At 39.1% G+C, this 27,344-nt stretch overlaps 1 protein-coding gene across 6 annotated transcripts in view; it reads right to left on the bottom strand.

Annotated features, from left to right (window-relative positions):
* LOC127977609 (non-muscle caldesmon) overlaps positions 1–27,344 on the bottom strand; it is a 51,059-nt gene that overhangs the window by 5,084 nt on the left and 18,631 nt on the right. For 3 of the 6 annotated variants that reach the window (XR_008158269.1, XR_008158270.1, XM_052582581.1), the window contains exons 2-14: positions 22,522–22,618; positions 12,290–12,433; positions 10,572–10,878; positions 10,448–10,483; positions 10,121–10,354; positions 9,040–9,137; positions 7,842–8,112; positions 6,033–6,173; positions 4,052–4,095; positions 2,349–2,424; positions 2,104–2,235; positions 1,880–1,975; positions 189–257 (exon numbers count right to left, since the gene is read on the bottom strand). Coding sequence is in view for 4 of the 6 variants with exons in the window: in XM_052582581.1 (XP_052438541.1) it covers positions 189–257; positions 1,880–1,975; positions 2,104–2,235; positions 2,349–2,424; positions 4,052–4,095; positions 6,033–6,173; positions 7,842–8,112; positions 9,040–9,137; positions 10,121–10,354; positions 10,448–10,483; positions 10,572–10,878; positions 12,290–12,433; positions 22,522–22,595 (1,722 nt within the window). In the remaining 2 variants the exon portion in view is untranslated. Of the gene's footprint in view, positions 1–188; positions 258–1,879; positions 1,976–2,103; positions 2,236–2,348; positions 2,425–4,051; positions 4,096–6,032; positions 6,174–7,841; positions 8,113–9,039; positions 9,138–10,120; positions 10,355–10,447; positions 10,484–10,571; positions 10,879–12,289; positions 12,434–22,521; positions 22,619–23,075; positions 23,230–27,344 lie in introns of those variants that run through there. The other 3 variants (XM_052582588.1, XM_052582602.1, XM_052582611.1) reach the window with 3 other exon arrangements.

Here is a 27,344-nt window from a genome sequence, read left to right as displayed (position 1 = left end):
TGACTTTAACTGTCTCCAGAGACCTAAGGGCATGCCTGAAGGGTTATAAAACCCACAGCCTGCTGTTTGGACAAATAAGTGCTTTATTAATCCATTCTTCAGGGGCTAATGAAAAAATGTTATGTGTATAAATAACTAAGAGAGAGGAAGCGAGTCGGGCTGATTGGGGGAAAAAAAAGTTTGGTCACCTTGGTAGCAGAGGACCCCTTGTTTTCCCAAAGACTGCGTTTGCTTGTCACGTCACCCGGTTTCAGGTCCTGCAGGAGGGGAAGGGGGTGTAATATCACTACTCAGCTCATATAAACACCCACACACACACACACACACACACATGCACATCAATCTGAGAAAAATGACATAATGGATGCCAGTGTCCTAAAGGCAGAGAAGGGGAGGGGTATTTGCATGTCATACCTGATCGTCAGCAGAGAGAGGGAGAGAGAGAGCAGAAGAGAGAGCAGAGGAAAGAAGCCCAGGGGAAGAAGCAAAGGGAAATCTAACAGTGGAAGAGAAAGAGAGAAAGACAGAAAAACTGTGAAGGTACAGGTGAGGTGCACCGTTTCATATGACAGAAGACAATACTACTTGACAAATATGACACGTATATGACATTTAAAATAAAGTAATAATGAAACAGTGTGTTTTATTTTGAAGCATCTGGAGCCATATTGTAGCATGTTGTAAAGTCATTTAATCCAATAAATGAAATCATAAAATAAAAATAACTGAATGTAAAAAATTTTAAGTAAATAATTAAAAAAATGAAAAAACAACAATAAAAGTGGCATTAAAAAAAATGCTTAAGTCAATTTTGTCCATTATCTGTCATTATTAAATTGTTGGAGTAAACACAACTGTTAAAGATAGCGAGACCAGCATGCACCCAGAGGTTTTGCACCTAAGAAACCGGTCAAAGGTCGGTTCCATTATCTTAAATGCTATAGGCAAGTGTAAAAAGAGGTGTAAACTCTGTGCCGTTTTTAGGCATAGGATCCTACCAGCTGGAGAGGGCGTCAATGAGTGCTTATCTGGCACTATATTTTAACACGGGTGTGTGTGTAAAGGCCACCCTCAAAATTTGATCGCCATACCCACTGGTTCCCCCGAAACTAATGGGCTAGAGTACTGTCAATCGGACAGTTCCTACATGCCATTGGATCAGAGTACTGTCAATTACTCTCAGACTGTTTCATGTAAAGTTTGCATTTGGAGCGCTCAACAACACCATTAGATCAAAGAGCTCAAGCAATGCTTTGGCACGGTAATGCTTTTTAACCACACAATTAGGGCTTAATTCAAAGGACAGTAAAAAAAAAACAGGTACAGTAAAAAGTGCACACATCTGTATTTTGTTAGGGTAATATTGGAAATATTTGTGGCAGTTGAGAAATCACGCTGTGAAGTGGACAGCGTAATATTGTATGTGTCTTTTGACTCCCATATCAACGTTCAAACTCTGAACTGCTGCACTAGACTTCTTTTCTAAGTGAACACAGATTTGCGCATTTAAATATATTTATAGCTTCTTTTCACATTACATCCATATTTGAACAATGAAGCCAGAGTTTTAAAATAAACAGCCAATCAGCGATGAAGGATTGCAGGCATGCTGGAGCAGACAGGACATAAGAGAAAGCCTGAATAAAACCACTCCTTTAATCACTTCTATGTGATTACATGACAGAAATAGTCATATGTACATATAAACATCTGAAATTACTCTGCAAATGCTCCCATGAATCTCTTTCTAATGTTTTCTTTAACATCTGGTTTAGTTCAGTGCTCTGTATTATTTCTCCTTGAATCCGTACCACTAGATGGCGTCACATAACAAGACTCACATAGAGCTCACACGTGTGATGGACAGTCCAATGCTTACCGCGGGTCTTCCTCCTGACATCTTGCCTGTCTCTGGAGTTTTATTCAACCAATCGTTGATGCGGCCGGCCACGCCCACCTTTATCCCAGCTGCATCCTGTACGGGGCGGAACAAAATACTCCCTTTAAGGTTAAAGTTCAGAATGTGACATTGGACAGGAAATGGGTCCAAGAAGAAAAGGGGGTCTGCTTCACCAGCCTTCAATGTGAATGAACATCACAAACCTTGTTGGTGGATGCTGGGCTCCCACCAGAGCTGAAGACATTCCCCTTCTCCCACATGCTCTTGATGTTGCGAATACCATCTGTCACCACGGGAAGATCTATGGCAGCAGATCTGGGAGATCTGACCTGGCCCTGAATGGAGAGAAAAGCAGAGATTACACTGTGCTGTCTTCTGGTGTCCTGTGTTTAATTTAGATTTATCTTTTGCTTACGTTCAGTTTGAGAGAGGATGATGTAGGACTCACCTGCACTGCGCTGGTGTACTGCTCTAATCGGTTATCAATCTTAGATACCACAGGACTGTGAGATGCCTTCACAGAACTGACACACACACACACACACACACACACACACACACAGATATCAGCACAAGCATCACTTTAACAATGAAAGATTATATATTGCAAATTAAAATGAATGAACAATTTATGTTTGACAAATAGTTTGCAATGGATGGATGGAGAGACAGACAGACAGATAGATAGATAGAGACAAACAGACACAAACAGACAGAGAAAACAGATAGACAGATAGATAGATAGATAGATAGATAGATAGATAGATAGATAGATAGATAGATAGATAGATAGAAAGAAAGAAAGAAAGAAAGAAAGAAAGAAACAGACAGACAGACAGACAGATAGATAGATAAATAGATAGATAGATATATGGATAGACAGACAGACACACAGACAGATAGATGGATAGACGACAGACAGAGGCAGACAGATAGATATAGATAGACAGACAGACAGATGGATAGACAGACAGAGATATATATATCGATAGACATACAGACAGATAGACAGAGACAGACAGACGGATAGACAGACAGACAGAGGCAGACAGAGATATATATATATCGATAGACAGACAAACAGACGGATAGACAGACAGACGGATAGACAGACATATATTGATAGACAGACAGACAGACGGATAGACAGACAGACAGACAGATAGATATAGATAGGTAGACAGACAGACAGACAGACAGACAGACAGAAAGAGAGACAGACAGACAGACAGAGATATATATATATCGATAGACAGACAGACAGACAGATATAGATAGATAGACAGACAGACAGATGGATAGACAGACAGACAGACAGACAGACAGACAGATATAGATAGATAGACAGACAGACAGATGGATAGACAGACAGACAGACAGACAGACAGAGAGAGATATATATATCGATAGACAGACAAACAGACAGATAGACAGACAGACGGATAGACAGACATATATCGATAGACAGAGAGACAGACAGACATAGATATATATATCGATAGACAGACAGACGGATAGACAGAGAGACAGACAGACAGAGATATATATATCGATCGATAGACAGACAGACAGATAGATATAGATGGATAGACAGACAGATGGACAGACAGACAGACAGATGGACAGACAGACAGTCCGATTTCCACTAATATATTTACTATATTAATATATTTTAGTATATTAACATTTCTTCAACAAAAAGGTATTTCAGATGCATTTGGTGATGGATAGACAGATTACCTCCTATTTTTGCTAAATATCTTTAATATTATTAAATAATAGTAATTATATGTGGTGTAAAGCTGTCTAAATAGTCCTGCAGCTGTTCTAGGTGAATGGTTATGTGTTGAATTTTCACAATGTAAGCAGTTGCTGTCCGATGTCATTGAATGTATCCTTGTTTTTATAAACTGAGGGACGAATCAACAGTTGTCTGTGGTTATCAACAACGTGCCACCAATGATGTCGAAAGAGCTGAACTTGTTTTGGAATCGGAACATTCTTTTAACCTGAAAGTGTTCTGAATACTTCAGATTATTAATTGATGTAATTAATCGTATTGTTTGGACCCTTTTGGACAAATTTGTGCATCGAAGTTGACTAACATGTTTTCATGATAGGTCTGCAAAGAGTAAAAATAGAAGTTATCACCTCTTCTGTGCTGATCTGTTGAGAAATTCTGCCCTCTCGCCGATCTGGGAAGAGAAATCAAACAATGGATAGATAAAAGAAAGGTCACTGCTTTGTTCATGAGGAACACACACAGAAAAACGTACACACACACACAGATGCGAGATGCCTGTTCATTTCAGTATGAAACTGTCACAGGGCCAGGAAAAGCAGGGCCCTTTTCAGTCCTCTCTCTCTCTCTCTGTGGGATCTGTGTTTATGATATATGACAACAGGGCTAAGAGGGGGGAAAGTGTTCCTGTGAAGCAACAACAAAAACCACACAGACAACACACATACACAGCCCAAAAGCATCTCCAAAAAAAAAAAAAATCCACTTCCCCCCCTCAACCGAATGTGGGAGTTCCTAAAATACTTCTCAGCAGGAAATTCCCCATTCTCAGGCGCTTGAAGCAGCTCCGTTAGAATGTGGTTACAGTAATCCTATTAGTCTAATGGTCTTTCTGTGTCCTCCCAGAGTTCACGTTTTGACTAGCGCAGCTCGGCTTTATCTCACAAAAACACAACTGCGCCATTTTGTGTTTTTGCTAAAAGATGGATTCCAAAGAGAAGAGAAGAAAAAGAACTTTCTTCGAAACCACTGACAGCAGGAAACCCGTATTCAAACATGTGAGAACAAGGAAAAGAATTTGGTAATGAGATGTTTGCCAAAAAAAACAAAACAACTACAATACAGTGATGTGATACAAAGCCAATTCTTATTTTGATATAACCCATAACCTATATTATGGCTGAAATTACAGCGATTTAATATCATACTAATCTGTCTACCCACAAAATAGGAGTTTAAATCACACAGCATGCAATACATACAGTGTACATGATGACAAAGCAGATCTGTGAACGTATCATCTGCGCATGATCAGCACAGATATTACAAAATAGATAAAAATGTATGTCCCTTACAAAAAACAAAACAAACAAAAAAAACACTTATGCACAGTTTCTACTAAAATACCACAGTTACTATATTTATTAATTCATTAATAAATAAATCAGATTGAAATCTGTCAGAGACATGGCCTTATAGTTAGTGCATGCATATTTTTATGTTTACAAGAGAAAGTTAATTACTTGTTCAAGAATTAAAATGATGAAATTATGTTAATTATATTATATTGTATAGACAAGAATAATAATATAATATTATATAATTATTGTACATTTAAAAATACATTATTCAAGAATGGAAAAAATGTTTTCTATACATCATTACAATTATATAAATCATAAAATGTATAAAAATCAAAAAAAAAATCTCATTCAGCAGGTTTTTATGCTTAACTACTTTTTCTGAAATCAGAGGTGGTTAACATCAAATTACCTTTTTTTTCACAACACTTTACAATAAGGTTCAATATGTTAACATTAGTTATTAGTTAAACTAAAAATGAAAAATACTTCCAAAGCTTTTAATAATCATAGTTAATGTTGATTACAACATTTACTAATACATTATAAAAATCAAAAGTTGCATCTTTTTATCCTATTCACCAGACCTAACAATAAACAGCTTTAATCATCTAAGTTAACAAAGATGAATAAATACTGTAACAAATCTATTGCTCAATTGTTAGCTAATGTTAGTTAATGCATTAAATACAGTTAACAAATTGAACCTTATTGTAAAGCGTTACCTTTCTTTCTTTTTTGTTTTTGTTTGTATAAACAGTAACTCTAGTAACTATGTTACTTTGACGGAAAAATGTAACAAATGGGGTTATGTCTGAAAACTAGCACATACAAGCTTCAGTGCTGCATTAATGCACAATCATCAAGTTGTTCTCCTTCTCATTATGTTGGCAGATAATTGCTTTTTCATAGGGACAGCGTGTTCCTATGAATCAGCTGACGCTGTGCTGCCGGGTGATTGACAGCTGTGGAGAGAGAGAGGGAAAGAGAGAGAGAGAGAGAGAGAGAGGGAGTGAGGGTGATGACTGACCTTCAGGGAGGATCCTCTGGGACTGACACACTTAAAGGGCTTCCTGCCCTCTCCTTCCTCTGAATCCTCCACTTTTTGCCTCTTCTCAGCCGCCTCTGCTCTTCTCTTCTCGATCTCCTCCTTCATCCTCCTCTTTTCCTCCTGAAAAATAAAATAAGCACACAATCATCACCTCAGACAGATTAGACGGCACGTACAAAAACACCACCGGCAGATAAACCTGGGATCTTCATGTTCTGAAGAATGTTCTTTTTGCAATAAACGAGGATGATAATGAGACAAAAGAACAACAAAATCAAGACGGTCTCTCTGCGGAAGCATAACGTGAACTGGCAGCTGCTCACATTCCACAGCAGCTGGGAAATCATAAAGAAGCCTTTTTATTTACACCACAGATTTTGGCACGGCCCGCTAGCATCAGCTCGGGGCCCTCTAATCTCTAATTAGTCCTTTTTCATTTACTGCTTCTATTCATTAGGAACAAGGAACATATTTGCATTACAATGCTAGGAGCGGGCCTCCACGAGGAGGGACGCCTGTGTTTCTTACCCGCTGCTGGGAAAGCCGGGTCTGAAACTCATGTGCAGTCATGTGGAACCCACACTATCGCGCTAATGTTAATGTAAATGATGTGAAATTCGTTTAAATTAAACGGGGGGTTCAATAACGATACTGTGAGTACAACAGTTTCATAATTGACACAACAGCCACAGATTGCCTAATATAAAGAAGAAAAGAAAGTGAATGACGTGTGGCCAAGTATGGTGACCCATACTTGAAATTGACTTCTGGATTTAACCCATCCAAGTGCACACACACAGCAGTGAACACACACACACCATGAACACACACTCGCGGTTACAGTGCCTTACCTCTAGACTCTCTAACCATTAGGCCATGACTGCCCACAATATCAAATATCAAATTACTCTCAAAGCTAAGCTAACGATACGAAACTCTTAGCATGAATGCACACAGAACTCACAGACTCTGGGTAAAACACTACATTCTTTCTGTTAGACTTTTTTTTCAGTTAATGACTGAAATATAGTCATTTAAACACTAATGTTGAAAACGATTTTTTTTATTTCATTCATATGATCAAAAATACAGTAAAACAGCAACATTGTGAAATATCATTACGGTTTAAAACCGTTTTCTTATTTCATACATTTTAAAATGTAACTGATTCCTTTGATGTAAAGCTGAATCATCAATCATCATTACTCCAGTGTCACATGATCCTTCAGAAATCATTATAATATGCTGATTTAAACTAACAATGTAACATCTAATATGCTATGTTAAAGTAACGTATTATTATTATCAATGTTGAAAAGAGTTGTGCCGCTTAATATTCTTTGTGGAAAGCGTGACACATTTTTTCAGGATTAAAACAGATAAATGTCTTTACGGTCTCATTTGATCATTTTAAATCATCCTGACTGAGTAAAAGCATTAATATAGTTAAGTCTCTTTTTAACCTTTTTTTTTCTGTTAACAAACTTGTCACAATGCACTATGATGTTTACCTTTTCTGTGAAGCATTTGCAAGATTGCGGCCTTAAAATTTGTTACGAAATAGGAGGCTAATATCTTCGATTAGCCACACAATTAAGATCAGTTTACTGTTTGTAAGTTTTAAATTCTCAAAGAACATTCATAAATCATCCAAGCATTTAATATGTAATGTTTACAGAAGTGAGCTAATTTTGCTGACAGGACCTTCATCAAGATTTCGCTCGCAGAAAAGCTATGCGAAGCAATTTCCTGTCCGAGAAGTGAATCATTGACCCTTAGCGTACACACCTCCTCTCTGGCTTTCATCTCGGCCTCTTCCTGCTTCCTCCGCCGCTCCTCCTCTTCCAGCACCTTCCTCCTCTCCTCCCTCTTCTTCTTCAGCTCCTCCAGCTCCACTTCGGCCTCCTGCTGTTTCTGCCTCATCCTCTCGAACTCCTCAATCTCCATCTCATCTCTTCTTCTCTTCAGTTCCTCCAGCTTTCTCTCGGCCTCCAAGCGAGCATCCTCGCCGTCTGCATCGTCTGCCTCCGGCGCCTCAGGAGAGCGCACGCTGCCTCGGCTGTCGCAAAGACAAACAAATAAACAGTGCACCCTTAGTTACTTACAAGGGTTAATCAATCGGTCAACAGCTTTACACGTCCATGTTCCTTGCATGTAAACGAAACCCAACCTGTTCACACACAGACTTAGTGAATCAGCACAGGCCTGTCTAAGGTAACACAGTCTCCAGTTACAGCTGAGAACAGCCCTCAGGACACGGCAGATCAGGTGACTAGAGTCAAATACTCCAGCACGCAAAGCAAATATAGCTAAACACATATAAATGACCTACTTTACCTCAACAAAGGCCAAAATCAGACAAACACAGACTGTGGAATGTGATTATTTTGTCTGTATATTCACTCCAACATCCTGTAATTACATTAGATAAATATTTAGATGTGACCACAGAGATTTACTTGATAAAAAAAAAAAAAAAAAAAAATTTCAAGGATATATGGTAACGTATATTTTGGTCAAAGTGCTGAATATTTTTATGAAAAAAAAGGAAAACCTGAAAAAAAAAAAATGAAAAACATGGAATATAGTTTCTACATTATACACAACAATACACAATAAAGCGCTATATAAAAGCATTATTCAATTCATTCACATATTAGAGAGAGAACTACTGTATGTAAATGTGATTATGTTGTAAATATTAACTTGGTATTATCTAAAAAGATCTGATGCTAATGTGAAGACAAATGTGCGAGAAATTAGGAAAATGTGGAGAGAATGTAATATGATTTATGTGGTCAACCTGCTACAACAAAAATACATATATGGAAATACTAAAATAAAAGAAAATAATAAAACCAAAACACTTCCTAGACATTTTCATGCTGTGACAAACAGATTACAGGCTGTCAAATGTTGAATTGTTTGGGAGAAGAAAGCCTGGACCATCCTAACACAATCGTTAGTTGTTTATATGAGCACTGACCTGAAAGTCCTCTCAGCTTTCTTGTGTTTGGGAGCGCTGTCCTCGCACACTCCTCCATTGGGCTGTTTATTCTTCCTCACCACATCCTCATCTTCCATCTGCAGAAACACAATCAGAACTGAGTGATGTGTGGACGTGACGCGCACTGGTGTGTGTGTGTGTGTGTGTGTGAGAGAGTGAGAGAGAGAGACAGAGTGCTTGAAGAGTTTTGAAAGAAAAAAATGTTGGTGCTGTTGGATAAATGATGAAAACCACACATGTGGGATGCAGAAAGCAGTGAACACACGGTGTGTAACCGCTAACCATCGATAACACTGAATGTGAAATACACTCTGGTGCAAACACTATACACTGTGCCCAAACTAGTGCCTGGAGTGATTTAGGATTTTGGGGAGGAAACCTTTAAAGCTCCAATGACAACAGTCAGTTATGAATCAAACTGTCTATCCAAAGCTGTTAAAGACCCCATGAAAAGGCGTAATGAATGCGTTTTTTTTGTCATATTTCCAACTGAAACAGGAAGTTGAAGGGTTGGTCTTTTTTATTTGAATAGCCAATAATCTTTCATTTAAGTTTATGATTTGCTATTTGCTACCGGAGACAGGTTGCATGAGGTTTATCCAAAATATCAATGCCTGTGAGAACAAAATCATATAATCATCATTAAGAGTCTGTAAATAGAAATGCAGCTTTCCATTCAACTTGGAACGTTCCCAACTACCCATTGCACAAAAAAATCCTTGAAGTTGGACTTTCAACTTGGAAATCAAACTTGGAAGGCGAACATCTTTGAACCTGACCTTATGATGTCATGAGAACATGGTGGGCACTTTTAAGCGAATAATGACATTTGATTTTGACTGAAAGGCAGCAAAAGACTCAGATTTAAATGCATATATATGCTAAAAGTTTACTTTGTCAAGTTCACTATGCTTTAAAGTAAAAGCACGTGGCTTAAATGTCACAAAAAGCAACTTTGCATTTCATGAGGTCTTTGCAAATGATCATTTCTGGTGATTTCTCACCCAAAATCTAAACCATCCATCCTTGTGCAGTCCTTCAAGTGCAACTAAACTCTTACCAAAGACTCGTCATTTTCTGAAACCTCATATTTCTCAAAGTTTAATGCCTCTCTTCTTTCATCCACTTCATTCTCTGTCAATCCCACTATCTCACTCTTTTCCTCCCGTACACCTGCAGTGAGCTCTGCGGTGCCAGTTTCCGTCTCCAAAAAAAATGCAGAATCATCTACGTCTTCATTTACAACCAGCTCATATAGTTCAGAAGAAGGCACAGCATCTGGCTCATTACTGTCCTATGAATGGAACTGCAGTCACATGCTTTGTTGTGTTAAATGAGAGAAACAAACGCTGTATTAAAATAAAAAAAACACTCATCATCACCATACCTCCTCAGGTATTTTAGATACTTCCTCAGCAGATTCCTACAGGTGAATAAAGTTAGATGCCATAAACAAACCTTGTACGCAAGTTCTTGAGGTCTAACAAGGCATAAAAACTAGAAATGCGAACCTGTTCTCTCAAATAAGACCTCCGTGGCTTTTCCACCACCACCTCCTCCTCCTCCTCTCTAGGGATGACCTCTTCCTCTTCCTCCTCCACCTGTTTCTCCTCCTCCTCAGGCTCGTAGCTCCGGCTCTCCTCCAGGGTTTGGTTGCTCTCCAGCTCCTGCTGTCTGTCCAGCGCTTCCATCATCCTCTTCTGCCTGCGCTCCTCTCTTTTGGCCAGGCGCTCCAGCAGGGCCTGTTCCTCATCGTCTCCTTCTCCTGTCCCGCTGGAGGACACCACTGAGGTGGATACACTCTCTGTCACCGTCACGCTACAAGAAGCAGCATAAGAAGATAAGATGACAAAATATATAACACCACAAATTATATCTTTGCATATATGCCTAGTACTCGATTGATATTAGAAATGGTGGCTAATATAATGCCTAAATATAAAAATATTATTCATTATTATTCATTTTACACAGTATTTTTTTTAAAATAGTTTTTAGTTTTTAGTCTTTTGATGAAAATGGTCCTATATATTTAGTCAACATATTGTTATGTTTCTGAAATTTAGAAATTTTGAAAAAAACTTAACATTGTCAACATTTTTAGCTGATGATGATGTGCAAAATGACAAAAAACATCCGTTTTACTGCAGCAGGCCACACTATTATTTACATTTTTAAAATAATGTATACATATTTCTTACTTTACGTGTAAAGATGCACTATCATTCAAAAACTGGGGTTGGAAATGTTTACTTTTATTCAGCGGGGATGCATCAAATTGATCAAAAGTAAAAGTGAATTATTTTGAATTGATGCAACAGCTTTTGGTTTCAAATAAATGCTGTTCTTTTGCAATGTTTAATCATCAAATAATCCTATACAAATCCAACTAAATATTTAGCAGCCCAGCTTTTTTTCAACCTTAATAATAATAATAATAAGAAATGTTTCATAAAGCAGCAAATCATCAGATTAGAATGTTTTCTGAAGGATCATGTGACACTGAAGACTGGAGTAATACTACTGAAAATGCAGCTTTGATCACAGGAATAAATTACATTTTACAATATATTCAAACATAAAACACTTATTTTAAATCATAATAATATTTCACAATATTACTGTTTTGATTGTATTTTTGATCAAATAAATGCAGCCTTGGTGAGCAAGAAAAAAAAAACGTAAAGAATCTTTACATAGTAGTGTATAAATTGCATATAATAACCAAACTGAAGTATTAGCTACAACATTAACACCAGGGACAAATAAAAAACTAATATTTACACAACATTACAACTCTAAAGAACGTAAATTCCTCTCTTATCCAAAGTGTCAGCAAACCTGAACATGCAAAATGATTTATGATTTAAAGTGGATCTGCACTCCCTTTTCCTTTCTCTAGACTGCCATATGCCTGCACTTGTAGGTTAATGTAGTCTGACCGCACAGCTTGGCAAACGTTTACCCTGCGTCAGCTCTACGGACAATACCCGGAGCTATGTCTGCTCACACATCGAACACAATTCAGGTCTTGTTTGACCATCTTCTGTGTCCACTCACTGCACAAAGCCTCAGTGTCTGAATATGTCACAGTTTCCGCAATGCTGACCTGTTACAGGAAGTTATTTATCAGTGCTGCCCACTAAAGCTTTGGGTTACAGAGAAAACATTAGTTAGCCTACATATCAAAAGTACCTGTCACGTAATATTCCAAAAGTATCTGTTTTACCTGTGGCTGTTGTTGAGCTCCGGGGTCTCGGGTTGGTAGGCCACGTCCTCGCCGTCCTTACCGCGCAGTCTCTCCTGTCGCGCTCTTCGTCTGCGCTCACGAGCGGCCTCCTCTTCATCCTCCTCATTCCGGCGATTCGCCATCCTACACACAGACAGTGTTAGATGTTACGCTGGTAACAGATGATAAGAGTGAGGACTTTTGTCACCTTGGCACACACAGTCACAGTTGCTACTGCTGGTGTTGTTGATGTTGAGGATGAACTTCCACTGGCTGTCAGCTGTGTGTGTGTGTGTGTGTGTGTGTGTGTGTGTGTGTGTCAGCTTTTGCAGCTGATAATAGGATTCAGACAGCAGTATGTATTAGGGGTGTAACGGTTCACAAAATTCACGGTTCGGTTCGATACGATACACTGATGTCACGGTTCGGTTCGGTTCGGTTCGATACGTTTTAGATACAGCAAAATGTAAAAACATCTCAACTTTTCAGAATGCCGCAAGCGCACCGCGGGTCATGTGAAAAGAACCAACCAATCAGCTTCATCCTTTCCCGTAACAACGTTGAGAGCTCAGCCAAGATGAAGGAACAGCTGATCATAGTTGTATATGGATTGCAATTTTGAAATAAATTCAGTAGCACAGCTACTGCAAGCGATTTTTAGAGCTGCAAATCCATTTATCCTTCGCTGAAATTTCTGCGTCTCATGGAGAGAGCACGTCATTGTTGCTTAGCAAAGACAGACGCCTCATGAGCGCTTCTGCCCGAGCGCTTTGGAAAGGAGGAGAAAGACGCGCTTAGCGTTTTCCATGCGTTTTTAGGCACGATATGTGAACGGCCCCTAAGGCGCTCGCTCACTCAGCACGCGCTGAAGGCTCGTTGCAAAATGTCTAATGCATTTAACAGACCAGAAATATAAGATCCTAAAATAACCAACAGGTCTGGTGTTTGGGTTGGATTCCCTGTAAGCTATAGTGTCTAAATGCTGCAGGGATAGTTTGCTGCGTGCATGTTTCTCCTTTTTTTCGTCTTTTCCCAGATAGTACTGACGCATATATCCCAGATATTCCCGCTGGTTTTTTTTTTTTTTTTTTTTTGTATTCCCGCTGGTGTACCCTGTCATGTTGCAGATGCGACATACCGTTGTTTTTTTATCCACCACTCTCTTGCCATCACCATTATAGCTTAAAGGGAATCCAAAGTGCACCCAAACACCAGACCTGTTGGTTATTGGAGGATCTTCTCATTTCTAGTCTGTTAAACGCATTGAATATTTTGCAACGAGCCTTCAGCGCGTACTGAGTGAGCGAGCGCCTGCTGAGTAGCCTAACATATAAGATGGTGTTTTTTTCTTCTTCGGGAGTGTCAGGGGCGTTGCCTGTTACGTTGTTTGGGTTATTGGGCTACCTTGTTGAACGCATATCATTATATTTCTTTCTCTCTCTCTTTTTTTTTTTCAAATATAATTAATTACTCCAACGAACCGTTCGGTATACATAATGCGTACCGCGTACCGAACCGAAAGCGCCGTACCGAACGGTTCAATACGAATACGCGTATCGTTACACCCCTAGTATGTATGTATGTATGTTCCTGTGCCTCAGTGGTAGAGCAGTGCATTAGCACTGCAAAAGGTTGTGGGTTCGATTCCCAGGGAGCACATATTAGGTAGTTTTTAGCCAGAATGCACTGTAAGTCGCTTTGTAAAAAAGCATCTGCTAAATGCATAAATTCAATTATATATAGTGAAAACATACAGATCAATAGACAGATAGATAGCGAGATACAGAATACATAGAATATTATGTTTGTAAAGAACATGTTCAGATCATATTTTAATACAAAATGCAAAAACTTGCTTATTTTCTTAAACCAAAATATACTCTCTTTTCCATTTTGATTTTAGAATGAAAGACTTGATCTCAACAAAAAGCCCTTCCTCAGCTTGTGCTGTGATCAGGAATGTGTTCGGCTCTGCTAACGCCCATGGAAAACCTTGGGGAGAGTGAAATCATATAGAGAGCCGGATTCCTGCTGATCCTGCTGACGAACAAAAAAAAAAAAGGGTCTTTTTGGACCAGGTTTCAGACCAAGCTTAGAGTATGTCTTCACAACACATCAAACTTTTATTTCAACAGATTAAGAAAAAAGTGAATTCAGCAGAGAATGGCTTCAAATCCGCTTTAACATTCCAGCCCATCGAGTCCGGACTCTCTCTGATCTGATGTCCATCCGGGGAACACCGCCTACTGTATCTTGCATTGACTTGTGTGAAGCTTCCCTGGTTCCATAACCACAAAAATAAATCAGAAAACAAACTTACTGACTTCCTGCTGCAATAACATTCGCTAGGGTCTCTACAGTAAAGATAACATTCTGGCATGTCTTTGGTAACTGCAGCGATATGGGATGAAAACCAAGACATCAGGAGAACATATTTTCCATATGCACCACATCTTTCAGCCATGTAGCATTAATTATTTTATAGTGTGTGTGGTGAGAGCTACACAGAGAGAAACATGTTTTATTGGATTCATAAAGATTGTAAAGGAAGCAGTATGGGAAATTAAATTGATATGCAGTTAATGTTGCAGCTTATTTGCTCTCAAAGCATGCCGAGCCCATTCGGACACAATCAGACAACGGATATATCAAGCTGACAAGTATTTTCTTGTGGTCCAAACATCTAAGAAATGTCAGTGCAAACATTGCGCACAGGGCAAAGGCTCTGGAGAGCAATCATAGACACTCCACAAGGGTAACTTGGGAGAGAGAAATATATGGACCTTGCCAAATAACAGTTCCCACGCTCTGCCTTCTCTATTCCTCCACCTACTGACCCCACAGTCGCCTTCAACGCCACAGATCCATCCATTCCTTATTTGACCACAGCAGAAGATCATCTGCTCTTATTTCTGCCTATAACCTTGAAGCTTTCTGTAACAGCATCCCTCAAACACATGTATATCCTCAAGCGGGCCTTTCTTTTACCATCCAGAGAGAGTGTGTTTGGAATGGGCCATTCGATGAGAATGGGTGTTATTTCCTGAACTCTTCCTGGACTCTCATGGGAACAACACAGATGTGTGGTGCCAATATGGCCGCCGCTCCATGGAGAAAACTACATGGAAGCAGCTAAAACTGCTCAAAAGAGAATAAGTTTTCTATTTTAATATACTTTAAAATGTCATTTATTCTTGTGATGCATAGTTGAATTTACAGTTCCATTACTCCAGTCTTCAGTGTCACATGATCCTTAGGAAACATTTCTTATTATTATAAATGTTGTAAACCGCTACTAAATATTGTTGTGGAATTTTGTGGAAACCACAATCCATATTTTAAGGGATTCTTTCAGCATTTTTTAGGCAATAAGTCAAAATAAAATAAAATAAATAAAAGAAAAATATTCTGGATGGAAACACCAAGATGAAATATAAAAAGCTTAATTTAAAGAAAAGTTCAAAACAATGCGGCCCAATGTACAGGGACTTAACCATATTTTAATTATGCCTTGTTTTAGGGTGAGCAAGGGTTAGTATAAATGTATCTATAAATAATTTTCTTACAGCATTGCTTTAGGTGGATTTTTTTTATGTATTTGTGAATAAACTATGATGGAAACACAAGTCAGGTGACTGAATAAGCTCAGATGATTGACTATTATTACCTCCCAGATCTGTCTGACATGCTCGAGCCCAGACATAAAGCATCAGCCAGCGATCACTGGCATTTCCATTTCTACAGCAGTTTCTCCAGAAGTGACGAATTTGTTCTTTTGAACAATGCAGCTGGAAATGCTGCTTAAATCACAAATTGCTTCAAAATGCAATGTTCCAAATTTTCCAGCATAAATTAAATTCTCAGCTTGGATGGAAACGCGGCTAATGTCAAAAACATGAGTTCATTCGGCAGCTGATGCTAAAATAGAACCCGTGGACTGGACAGGAATGGCAGGTTTGGGTAATCATTAGTCAGAACATTCCGTCAGCATGGTGAATGAGGACACGGAGCCAGCAGTCAAAACATTCCTGTGTGTGTATGTGGAGTATCAGTGACCCGAACTGGAACACATCAACCTGTCTCGGGAAAGGCCAATGAAGTGTGTGTGTGTGTGTGTGTGTGTGTATACATAGTGCTTTAAAAACAGTACAAATCCTCTGACCCTTTAACCGTGCCAGTCTTCTCAGAAGCGGCTCTGACCAGCTATTCACTAAACACAAAGCAGACCTGATCTATGATCTAGTCGTTATAGTCTCAAAGAGCCAGATGTTTGACTATCGGCAAAGTCTTATTCACTTTGCGGCTTATTCCGGCCATGAACCGCCCACTTAAACAGGAAGGGCTCTTTTGACCTTCATGTAAAATGAATAACCGCATTTCATTCTTTATGGATGATGTTTTGGGGCAGATAAATTGGAAATGGGTGATACCACAATAGACCAGCGTACAGCAAAAAAGGCAGTAATTCAAATAGTGGGTGTGCAGTTTCTACAAAACAGATGGCTTCTAAGAAATTAGCAGATATTTGGGGTGTGCTAAATTTATGTCCATTCAAAAGTAATAAGTATTGGTTATGTGATAGATATAACAAGGCAGGATACATCGTTGAGTTGCTACTAAATGATTGAAAGTTTCACTGTAAACTTAGCCTTAAATGGTCAAAAGGCTCACAGATATTCCAATCAACTGATGTTTAATATCCGGGCTACAAAAGCATTAATAAGATGACTATTTTGTTTTCACCTCCGGTTAACTCTCTCTCTAGACAAACAAAATTGTTTGGGGTTTATTGGGTTAAACATGTTGGACATACATCAACATACATTTACTTATTTGCTAACTTATCCAAATACAATGACAAATATGTTCCTTTGAAATGCTCTTTTTTTTTGCAGTTACGTTTTCAAAAAACATGTTGAAATTAAATAGCAATCAGCCAATCAGTCTGAAGCTTGTGATTTTGAGAAATTTATTTTCTATGCAATACAGTTTTGTCTATGGGAATGATATGGAAGCCAGTTTCCCTTACAGGAAAAAAAAAAAAAGTCTCATAATTAATCCTTGCATTTCTAAGTTTATAGCTTTCATTTCTGAAATTATTATTATGATTTAAATGCAGAATTGTAGTATACAAACTTAGTTGCGAGAAAAAAAAAAGTCAGAATTTTTAGGTAAAATGTTGCAATTACCTTTTATTTATTTTGTCATGAAAAAAAAAAGAAATGTGAGAAACTTAATTTTTTTAAAACTTGTCATTGTGTGATAAAACTTAGAATTCTGAGACAAACTCAGAATTCTGACAAAAAAAAAAAAAAAAAAAAAAACTTGTGAGATGTAAACTTAACAGGTAAAACAAACAAACAAGAATTTCTGAATTGTGAGATATAATATTTTTTTTCTGTTTAAAATGGGCTTTCGTGCAACGCTGTGGACATTATCAAATATATAAAGGTGAGCATTTTATCTAAAGAAAAAGAGTGCCACATTTTAGATTGTCAGCAATGTCCAGTAATACATACAGACAAAAGACAGAGCACACAGCTTCCTTCTCTCACACACTTTCCCTCTCCTGTCATTTTCAGCAGTTGAAATGTTGGCAAGTCTTCCAGATGAAAAGGACTGGCGCACATCAAGCCATCATCACCTGATATAAATGCAGCTGGATTCGGATGTCAAGCTGCTCCTGCGTGCATGAACTTTATCAGACTCGCGTTGTTTTTCTGCATCAGCGCCGAGCCAACATCTGCCCGGCTGTTGTCCCGCTGCTTGCACAGAGGACGGGGAGCTTCACAAATCTCTGCCAGTAAACACTTCTAATGCACAGCCATTTGGCAGAGTGACAGCGCTCATCATATGTACACCGAAAACTTACTTGTGTCCGCCATGCATCACGGTGACGACCGAAATAAACGGGGACAGCGAGAAAACAGATGGTTTTCACTAGTTCAATTACAGGCAAAGAGTAAATATTGATTGTTACAGCATCTTTGCATAATTCCAGCTATTTAATAGAGCGATTTAATCTTTTATCACTAACTCGAGCAGGAGAAGAAGAGCGGGCCAAACTGAATCGACTCCACAAGAACATAAACACAAGATCACATTGTGTCGCACAGCTGAACGGGTTGCATTAGTAGCTTCCATCCAAATGTGATACTTGGCATAGAAAACACAATTCCAGCCTTTCAGGCGTTTATAACATATAGCCAAAAAAAGCATTCGTTTTACGCTATGCTGTAAAATATAATGGCCCCTAATCTGTGCGTCATTGGCTTTGCACTTCCGCCGTACGATTAGGTGAAAAAGATCCCATATATCTTAAATCATGAAAAAGAAAAGCATTCCTGCTTCATGGTAACATGTTTGGAGGAAACAGGAAGGCCATTGTAGACAGGAAGCTGACACTCAGAACGAACTGTACACCATGTAACTCTGGTCTAGCATCCTAGCCAATGATAATAGAAATAACGGTTGCTGAAAGACCGATTTAGAGCTGATTCATACCATCCAATGCTCTGTTGGAATGATAATAAGCTTGATTTGTATGTTCATCAGCCATTACCCATAATTCTTTTTGACAGAAGCATAAATGTTCAAGAAACAGCTGTCAGTGCCTCCAGTGTTTATAGGAGTGTCGCTTTGCCTTAAATGGTCAAGCAGTTCGCAAATGTGCCACTGATGTTTAACATTTGTTACTTTAACACCAGCTTTCTGCTTTAATAGCAGACTCCATCATCACAGAAAAAGAAAAACGAGCTGAAAGTGCAAGCTTCAAACCACAAAAGCATTAAAACAGTAATTTCTTTGTTTTCACCTCTGGCTCAAAATTCTGCAGGCAGTTTTTTATTCTAATTTCTCCACAATGGGAAACATTCATTATCTCTTTAGAAACATTGGTCTGGAGCTAATTGAACAAAAGTTAAAAAGTTAAGAATACTGGAAATACATCAACTTTTAAGTAACTTTTAACATTAAAGACAGCGCAGTAATAGCAATTTATCAAAGCCATGGATGTTTGAGTGCCCCAATACAATAATAACCAATAGTTTGCCATCTAAGTTGTTAGTAAGTGTGAACAGTGTGTAAAAAGGGGCAGAATGGGGCGCAATAATTTTTTATCTCGATTATTGTATTTTCATAATCGTTGGACGCCGAAATCGAAACCGTTTTTCAATTTTCAATTGCACAGCCCTATGTTGTACAATAGATGTTAATAGTAAAGTGAATTGCTTGATGGAAGAAACATTCTTATGCCTTGCCGTTCTGGTGCTCAGTGCTCTCTGTAAAGCCGACCAGACGTCAATAGTTCAAATAGAAAAAGGGTTTGAGAGTTTAAGCATGATTTTGCCAGCTCTTTTACTCACTTTGGATGAGTACAGTTCTAGGAGAAAAGGGGAGGGTTGTACCAGTGATTTGCTCAGCAGTCCAGACTATCTGCTCTACAGGTCAGTTTTGGTAGCTGAGCTGAACCAGATGGTTATTGAAGTGCAGAGGATTGATTCAATGGTTGCAGATTAGAACCGTTTCAGCAACTCCTGTTGAAGGTTGAACTTCCTCAGCTTGCGAAGGAAGTACGTACAGCCTCTTCTGTTCCTTTTTTACAATCAGGTCTGTGTGGAACTCCCCCTTCAGGTCCTGAAAGATGGTGATGCTCAGTAATCTGAATGACTCCACTGTTGTTACATTGCTGTCTATGATAGTAAGTTGGGGGAAAAACCAGGGGGGTTTCTCCTGAAGTCCACAATCATCTCCACTGTTTTGAGTGTGTTCAGCCCCAGGTTGTTAAGACTTTACCAGACAGACAGCTATTCAACCTCCTGTCTGTAAGCAGACCCGTTACTGATAGTTGTGGTGTCATCCACAAACTTCAGGAGCTTGACAGAGGGGTTCTTTGCAGTGCAGTTGTTGGTGTACAGGCAGAAGAGCAGTGGGGAGAGAACAGATCCCTGGGGGACACCAGTGCTGACGGTGTGGGTCCTGGATGAGAATTTCCCCAGCCTCAATAGCTGCTGGTGCCTATCTGTAAAGACACTGGTGAACCACTGACAGATGGAGGAGGGCAAGGAGAGCTGTGTTAATTTGGACTAGAGGGGTTTGGGATGATAAGAGTTGACGGTTGGGCTGAAGTCCACAATCAAGATTCTCACAGAAGTCCCTGGTTTGTCTAGATGTTGTATGATATAATGCAGTTCCATGTTGACTGCATTATCCACAGACCTTTTTGCTCTGGAAGCAAACTGCAAAGGGTCCAGCGATATCCTTCAGGAAGGCCAACACCAGTCTGATCTTTCAAAGGACTTCATGACCACAGAAGTTAAAGCAACAGGTCTGTAATCATTTTGGGTTTCTTTGGGATGGGGATGTCTGTGGAGCATTTGAAGCAGTAAGGGACTTTGCATAGCTCCAGCGATCTGATGAAAATTTGTGTGAAGATAGTGGCTAGCTGGTCAGCACAGGATTTCAGATAGGCTGGTATAACATTCTCTACGCCTGGTACTCTTCTTGTTTTTCTTGTCTTCTTTTTTTTTTTTTTTGAACACCTGACACACATCATCTTCACTGATCCAAAGTACAGGAGCGGGGAGAGGGAGGTTGCTGGAGGTGTAAATGGATCCATGGACAGAAGGTCAGAATGGGTGTGGGGTGTGAGACAGGGTTTTTCAAACCTGATAGAGAACTCAGTCAAATTGCTGGCCAGTTGTTGCCTCAACACAGTGTACATTACAGTCTCTGTCAGGACATGAAACACGCCGTCTGATTTTTGGGAGAGATTTGCTTTATTGAAGTCACTGAGAATGATTATAACAGAGTCTGTGTTGTTCTGTGTCTGTGATCTGATCAGCCAGCTGTTGTAACACTGCGTTCACACACGCTTTACAAAGGAATGTAGACACTTATGAGAATGAACGAGGAAAACTCCTGCAGCAAGTAGAAAGCAATACAGTTGATCATTAGCACATCTTCTTCAACGCTGTTACATCTGTACACCACCTTTGGTTGATGTGGAAGTATGTCCCACCGCCACAGGATTTCCCTGTTGATTCTACATTGCAATCCACTTCCGCTAGAGTCATTTGCAGCACACTGTCTGGAATGGCTTCATTCAGCCAGGTTTCCTTGAAACACAGAGCACCAGAGTTCGAAAAGTCCTTGTTTATCCGGGAGAGCATAAGTATTTCGTCTGTTTTGTTGGGTAGACAAAAAAAGTTCTAGTTCCAAAATTTAGTTCTAAAGCTGCACTGGATGAGCTTGACGAGTGTACCGGCTCGCTTCCCATGTTTGCGTGTCTTAAAGTGCTTGAACAGTGCTTCTGTTCTGTCCAGTAAAACATCAGAATAGTCAAAAAACTGGGAAATATTGGGTGGTGTGTACTAGGGCTGGGACGATAAATCGATGCTTAGATTTTCATAATGCATCGCGATTCCTCTGGAATCTATTCTGAGCTTAGATTTTAACAGCAGATGGCGCTCTAATCTAGTTTTTATCGGCACACTCAAATACTCATGAAGAAGAGTGCTTAAGAGTGCTTGTGCGTTCGGCTGAGTCATGTAATTTCACTTCATCTTAAAATGTTTTTATGATTCAAGAACACCTTTGTAATTCGCTTCAACGTTTTAAAATTTTATGAATGATTATTTTAGGTTGAAGTGTCTGTAATGATTTGGAAATAAGCAGAGTACGGGTGTTTCTAAAGCATGCAGTGCCATCTGCTGTTCAAAACTAAGCTCAGAATCGATTCAAAAAGAATTGCGATGCATTCGGAAAATCTCATAATCGATGCCGAATTATTTCTCGATTCGCGATGCATCAATTTATTTTCCCAGCCCTAGTGTGTACTGCCAAATGTTCAGCAATTCATCCCTGGTGAAACTGATTGTAGGAATATAACTAAAAACAGGACAAACTAACAAAAACATTAAAACAACTTTGGAGCTCCATACCAAGGTGGCCACCTATGGCGCCTTCTTGGAGAAATATGGAGAATTTGTCACCATAACCAATTCCTTGTATTTGTAAACATACCAGGCAAGCATTTTTTAATCCTGCACAAAGACCCATTTGGCCACACAGTAATGGACAATTTGCAAGCTGTCATGTTTTTACAAGTGGAATAATCTTCACCAGCAATGGCTGTGCAATGGATCTGATGATCTCTCCCTATTAACAGCCCTCGGTTTACGGAGCAAAACGGCTGAAGAAGAAAGAGTGAGCGTTAATGATGCCCACATTACCTCTCGGCTTCCAGACGCATCTCCTCCCGCTTCTGTCTCCTGAGCTCCCTGCGTCGCTCAAAATCATCATCCATGCTTCAATCCTGAGAGCGTGACCCTGGAAAACAACAGAACATGTGTGTCCTTTAGTCTCACGCGTGAACCTTACATAAACTCAAAGAATCCCCTCCGTTACTAGATATTGTCTGGATTCCACAGCTGCTGTGAGCATTTGGTTAACCTTTACACAAAAATCGCGCATTCCCATATGCAAGACATTTACAGTCTATCTTTTCTCAGCCCGACATCAAACAGATCACAAGTTTGTTTTCATAATACCACTTAAAATGGAAATTGTGGGGGAGAGAGAGGGAAGAATGAAGAAAAAAAAGACAGAGAATGGGTGAGGAAAGGATGTTAGCACAGGATGTCCACTCAGTCAAGCAGAAAGACTCTGACTAAATATACTGCGGGGTATTCGGCGGAGGAACCGAGCCCACCCAGGAGATACAGAGCTGTTGTCATTAATCTCAGGACTGTGCAGCTTCAGATGGGCCGTTTCGAGACCGCCCTACCTTCACTTCAGTGATGATAACCTCTGGAACGTTTTAGCTTTCACAACATAGCAGAAATTCGCTCTCTAGTCTCGATTACGCTCCAACACAAAAAGTATTTCGGGCGCTTTCTCTTTCTCGCTGCAGCTGGAGCTACCAGAAAGGGCCAGAGCCGGCCTCTTCCTTTCCTATTTTTTCACCCTCCCTACTTTCCTCCATTTTTCTCCCTCCCATTATGGTGAAAACTCTCAATCACGGCCGACGGGTCTGCCTCCTCCCTCTCTCCCCCTTTTCCTCTCTCTCTCTCCTGTTCTGACACGGTCCCACTCTCTCTCTTTCCTTCCCAACTTCCAATTATTGCCCATTCCATTCCATTTCTTTTTTTTGCTAGTTCCCTCCCTCTCTTTTGTGATCATGGAGTTGTTGCTGGTTAGTTTGAATATAATTGTATGGTTTTCACAGCAATGCCACAGAAGAACCATTTTTCTTTCCCCATAGAAGAACCATTTTTGGTTCACCGAAGAAACTTTCATTGAAAAATTCTTAATATAACCCTTCAAATAAAGTTCTTAAAATAACCTTTATTTATTTATTAATTAAAATTAATTAAGTAAATAAATAAATCAGATATATTAGGGTGACATCAAACTAGAATGGATAAATTTACATTAAATGCAAAAACATTACAAACACACACACACACACGCACGTATATCACTTCATTTACATGAATGAACCAGCAAAAACACTACATGAATGACAAAATGTTTGATCATTGCTTCAGCTCAAAACCAACAATTTAACATTCTTCTTGTGGGAATAAGCAATTGCTGGAAAACCAACACACAGCTTAGCTACTGTCCTGCTACTGAAAAAGTGAAAAAACAAAAAAACACTTCACTTTTTCTTGGTTTCCTAACACTGATGGACATACAAATATACACACACAAAATGTGCAAGAATGGAGAGGGAAAGAAGCTCTCAGACACAAGAGAACAGGAAACAGTTCTCCTAAACCCCTCCTCCATATTCACATAACTCTGACAAGGATGAAGACAGAGAGAGAGAGAGAGAGAGAGAGAGACAGAGAAAAATGGACAAAACAAAAACAACAGCGGGAGAGGGGAAACAAGGAATGTGAGCAAGAAACAGCAAGCGAGAGATCGGGCCGATCTTCCTTATCAGGCAGAAGCGCTGCGCCCGCATTCACAAACCGCAGGAATGTGGTCTATCTTTAGCTGGATCTTCTGTTTGCAGGAGCATGGCTGCCCTTCATATCTGAGCCCTTGAGCAAACAGCACTGACTCAGCTCAATATAACTGTCACAACTGTGTACGATCAACTCAAATTGAATCATGCTCTCGCAGCGATGACTACACATGCTGACCACGCTAAATTTAGGATTGAAATTCAGGTTGTGTTGAAAAGTGATAACTGACAATAAGGCTGTGTGTTCTGAGAAAGAATATAGAAATGGATTTGTCTCTTCCTCTTTTGGACCACCCGTGTGCCTAGATTCATGTCGTAGCACTTTTACCCTCTTGAATGTTTCATAACGGGGGTCTGGCTTCTCCAGCGAGCAGGGAGACGCCTCCTGTCTAGAGAGCACGCGCTGTAATGGCTGTAATAACACATTTACCTGCTAAATTACTATGTTCCTCGTAAGTAGTGCTTAACCCTTCATCAAAGCTCATCACTGCAATGACCCATGGGAATGCAGTCTCAGAGCCTCCGTCTGTGATGTTCTCTAGGTCGTGAATGTACAAACGGATGCCTGTGCCAAACCACGCAAACGATTCAGATTTTGGCTCCCTTTAAACCCTGTAGGGAAATAGGAGCAGCTGATGAAGAAAACTAAAAACGATGACAGATGGAAAATTGTCCTTAGTCTAGTTTACATGGGGTTTTGTTCAATTGGCTCTTTGTTCAATATAAGATGGTAACATTTAAGATGGTAACACCCATTTGACTTCTGTTTTCCTGAATAAAACTGCATATCCAATAAGACAAAAGAGAATTTATTGCATATTGCGTATTTATCCATAATTGACTGGATTGTGAAAGGAGTGAGGTTAAAGATAAAAATAAATGTAAAATAATTTGTGCTGATGTATCATTAATGTAATAAATGCTATTATATAATACTAAACTAAAATAAAGTACAAATGAAAATGTATGAGGCGATCACACCAACAACTATTTTTGCTAAAGCGCATAATTGCACTTGAATTCTCATTAAAAATTATATATTTATATAAAATGAAATAAATATAATCATTAGTGGTGATGTCGCTGATAAATAAATAATTTTTTTAAATTGTATAATATTTTGTGCTTATGAATCATTAATGTTACACATAACGTAGCAGTTTTCACAGTCTGAAACGTAACCACAGGCAATTCCTTGTACAAACAGAAAATAATTACAAACTCATTAATGTCAACACACTTAGACTGAACAATCTACCACTAGCGAGATGCTCGTAGTTCGCCGAGATAAATGTTGAGTTAAAGAGTGTTCTTTATAACCAGAGCCAAAGCTGATGTGATCCACAACCCCTTCTGACAAAAGGATTAAATAACTAAATGTTTGGATCTACCACCCACCGTCTTTTGGACCTCAGCCACTCTGGACAACTTGAGAGAAACTACATTTACGGCTCAAGAAGAGAGTGGAGCATTGCCAACATAAACCATCGCCCTTATTTGCATGTCTGTCAATAAAGGTCCATTAACATAGAATGGCTTCGCTATCAGAGTTTATGCTAACACACTCTCCGCGGCCGCAGCAGGAGTCTGGCGTAGGAGGACGATTCAGAGCGTCTTCTCTGGCCAAGATTTTAACAAATGGATGAGCCGTGCAGACATGTTGCATTAAAAAGCATTTTACTGTAATGTGGTGTATATTTCACCATGAAACAACGTGATATTAAGTATCACATAAAATGGCCTTTTCCCTACAGGAAGAAGTAAAGTAAATCTATGTGTAACCATCAAAATGTGATGATGTGCACTTACACTGACTGCACTATTAGTTCATAATGGGAAGATGTTTATACAGTGCAGCCAAGGTAAACAAACAAATGGGACAATTCCAAATGGATTTCAACGTCAACATGGCTTTCACAGCCCGTTCTGTAATGTTACGTATTTCCAAGTGAAATGTGTGAGAAAATTAGGTTCTGGATTTTTGGATTCCTATGCAAAGAAAACTTTTTTTTCTTCTTATTTCTGTGGAATAATGTACTGCAGCAAGCATTAAGACTCGACATTTGCATTGCATCAACATTTCTAGCAAAATTCGAAATCAAGGCAGAATAAATCATCAGAAATGTTCTCAGGTTTGATAAAAAGCGGGCAAGGTTTTTGAGGTTGTGCAACTGTAGCCAGGTGCAGAATGGCATCCCAGAAATCTGCAGCGTCAGCAGCCTATCAGAGCCTCAGACATGCATCTCATTAAAGACGCTGCAGGTATGCCAGATATGTGCAGTCGGCCTGTCCATCTGGATTCACTGACAGCTGCTCAACAATTTCAATGGAAATCCAAATCTTTAGTTCGATACTAAAAGAAATGCTACATACTAAAGTGATTTTTAGGTCCGACTTTGTTTCTTGAAATGTTTAGCCAATTTTTAACACGTATAGTATATAAGCACATCATTTGAACTGTGAATACTGTGAATTACATTAGTCTTGATGATCATTTGATGTGTATCTATACCAATTTATGTATCATTAGATCTGTCAAGTCTGGACATGTCAAGATGATCGTGAAAGTCCTAGAAGATTCAATTTAAGACTTTTAAAAGACATTTTCAATGCCAAATAAAGAAAATGTAAGGAATACATCAAAGGGAACACAAAATGTGTCAATATGGTCTGTATGTCTAAAAAGAATGAGTAGCATTAACAGTTAAAAAATACAACTTCTAACAGATTTTCTTTGCTTTTTAATTTAACCATAATATGGAAACTCACATAAACCCTGCTGTCTGTGGTAAACTGAGGGAGTTTAAGTTGAATTTATTCCTCAATATTCCTAATGCTCTTAAAAATCACCCAAATACACATCCTTAGAAATTCAAGCGGACAGGAACAAACCAAGACAGACAAGAGGACAGAGAATCTAATTCACTTTCTATCCTCCGTGTTCACTCTAAAACATAAAGAAATAAAGAGATCTCGTACCTGAGCCAGATCAATGAAATCCACACTACTGCAGTCAGTACACCTCTGTCTGTCTGTCTGCATCCGTGATGACAAACATACAGAGCCACTGCTGAATTATGG

This window comes from Carassius gibelio, chromosome A4, assembly GCF_023724105.1.
Source record: "Carassius gibelio isolate Cgi1373 ecotype wild population from Czech Republic chromosome A4, carGib1.2-hapl.c, whole genome shotgun sequence".
NCBI classification, from domain to species: domain Eukaryota; kingdom Metazoa; phylum Chordata; class Actinopteri; order Cypriniformes; family Cyprinidae; genus Carassius; species Carassius gibelio.
This window is presented reverse-complemented; position numbering and strand designations above follow the sequence as displayed.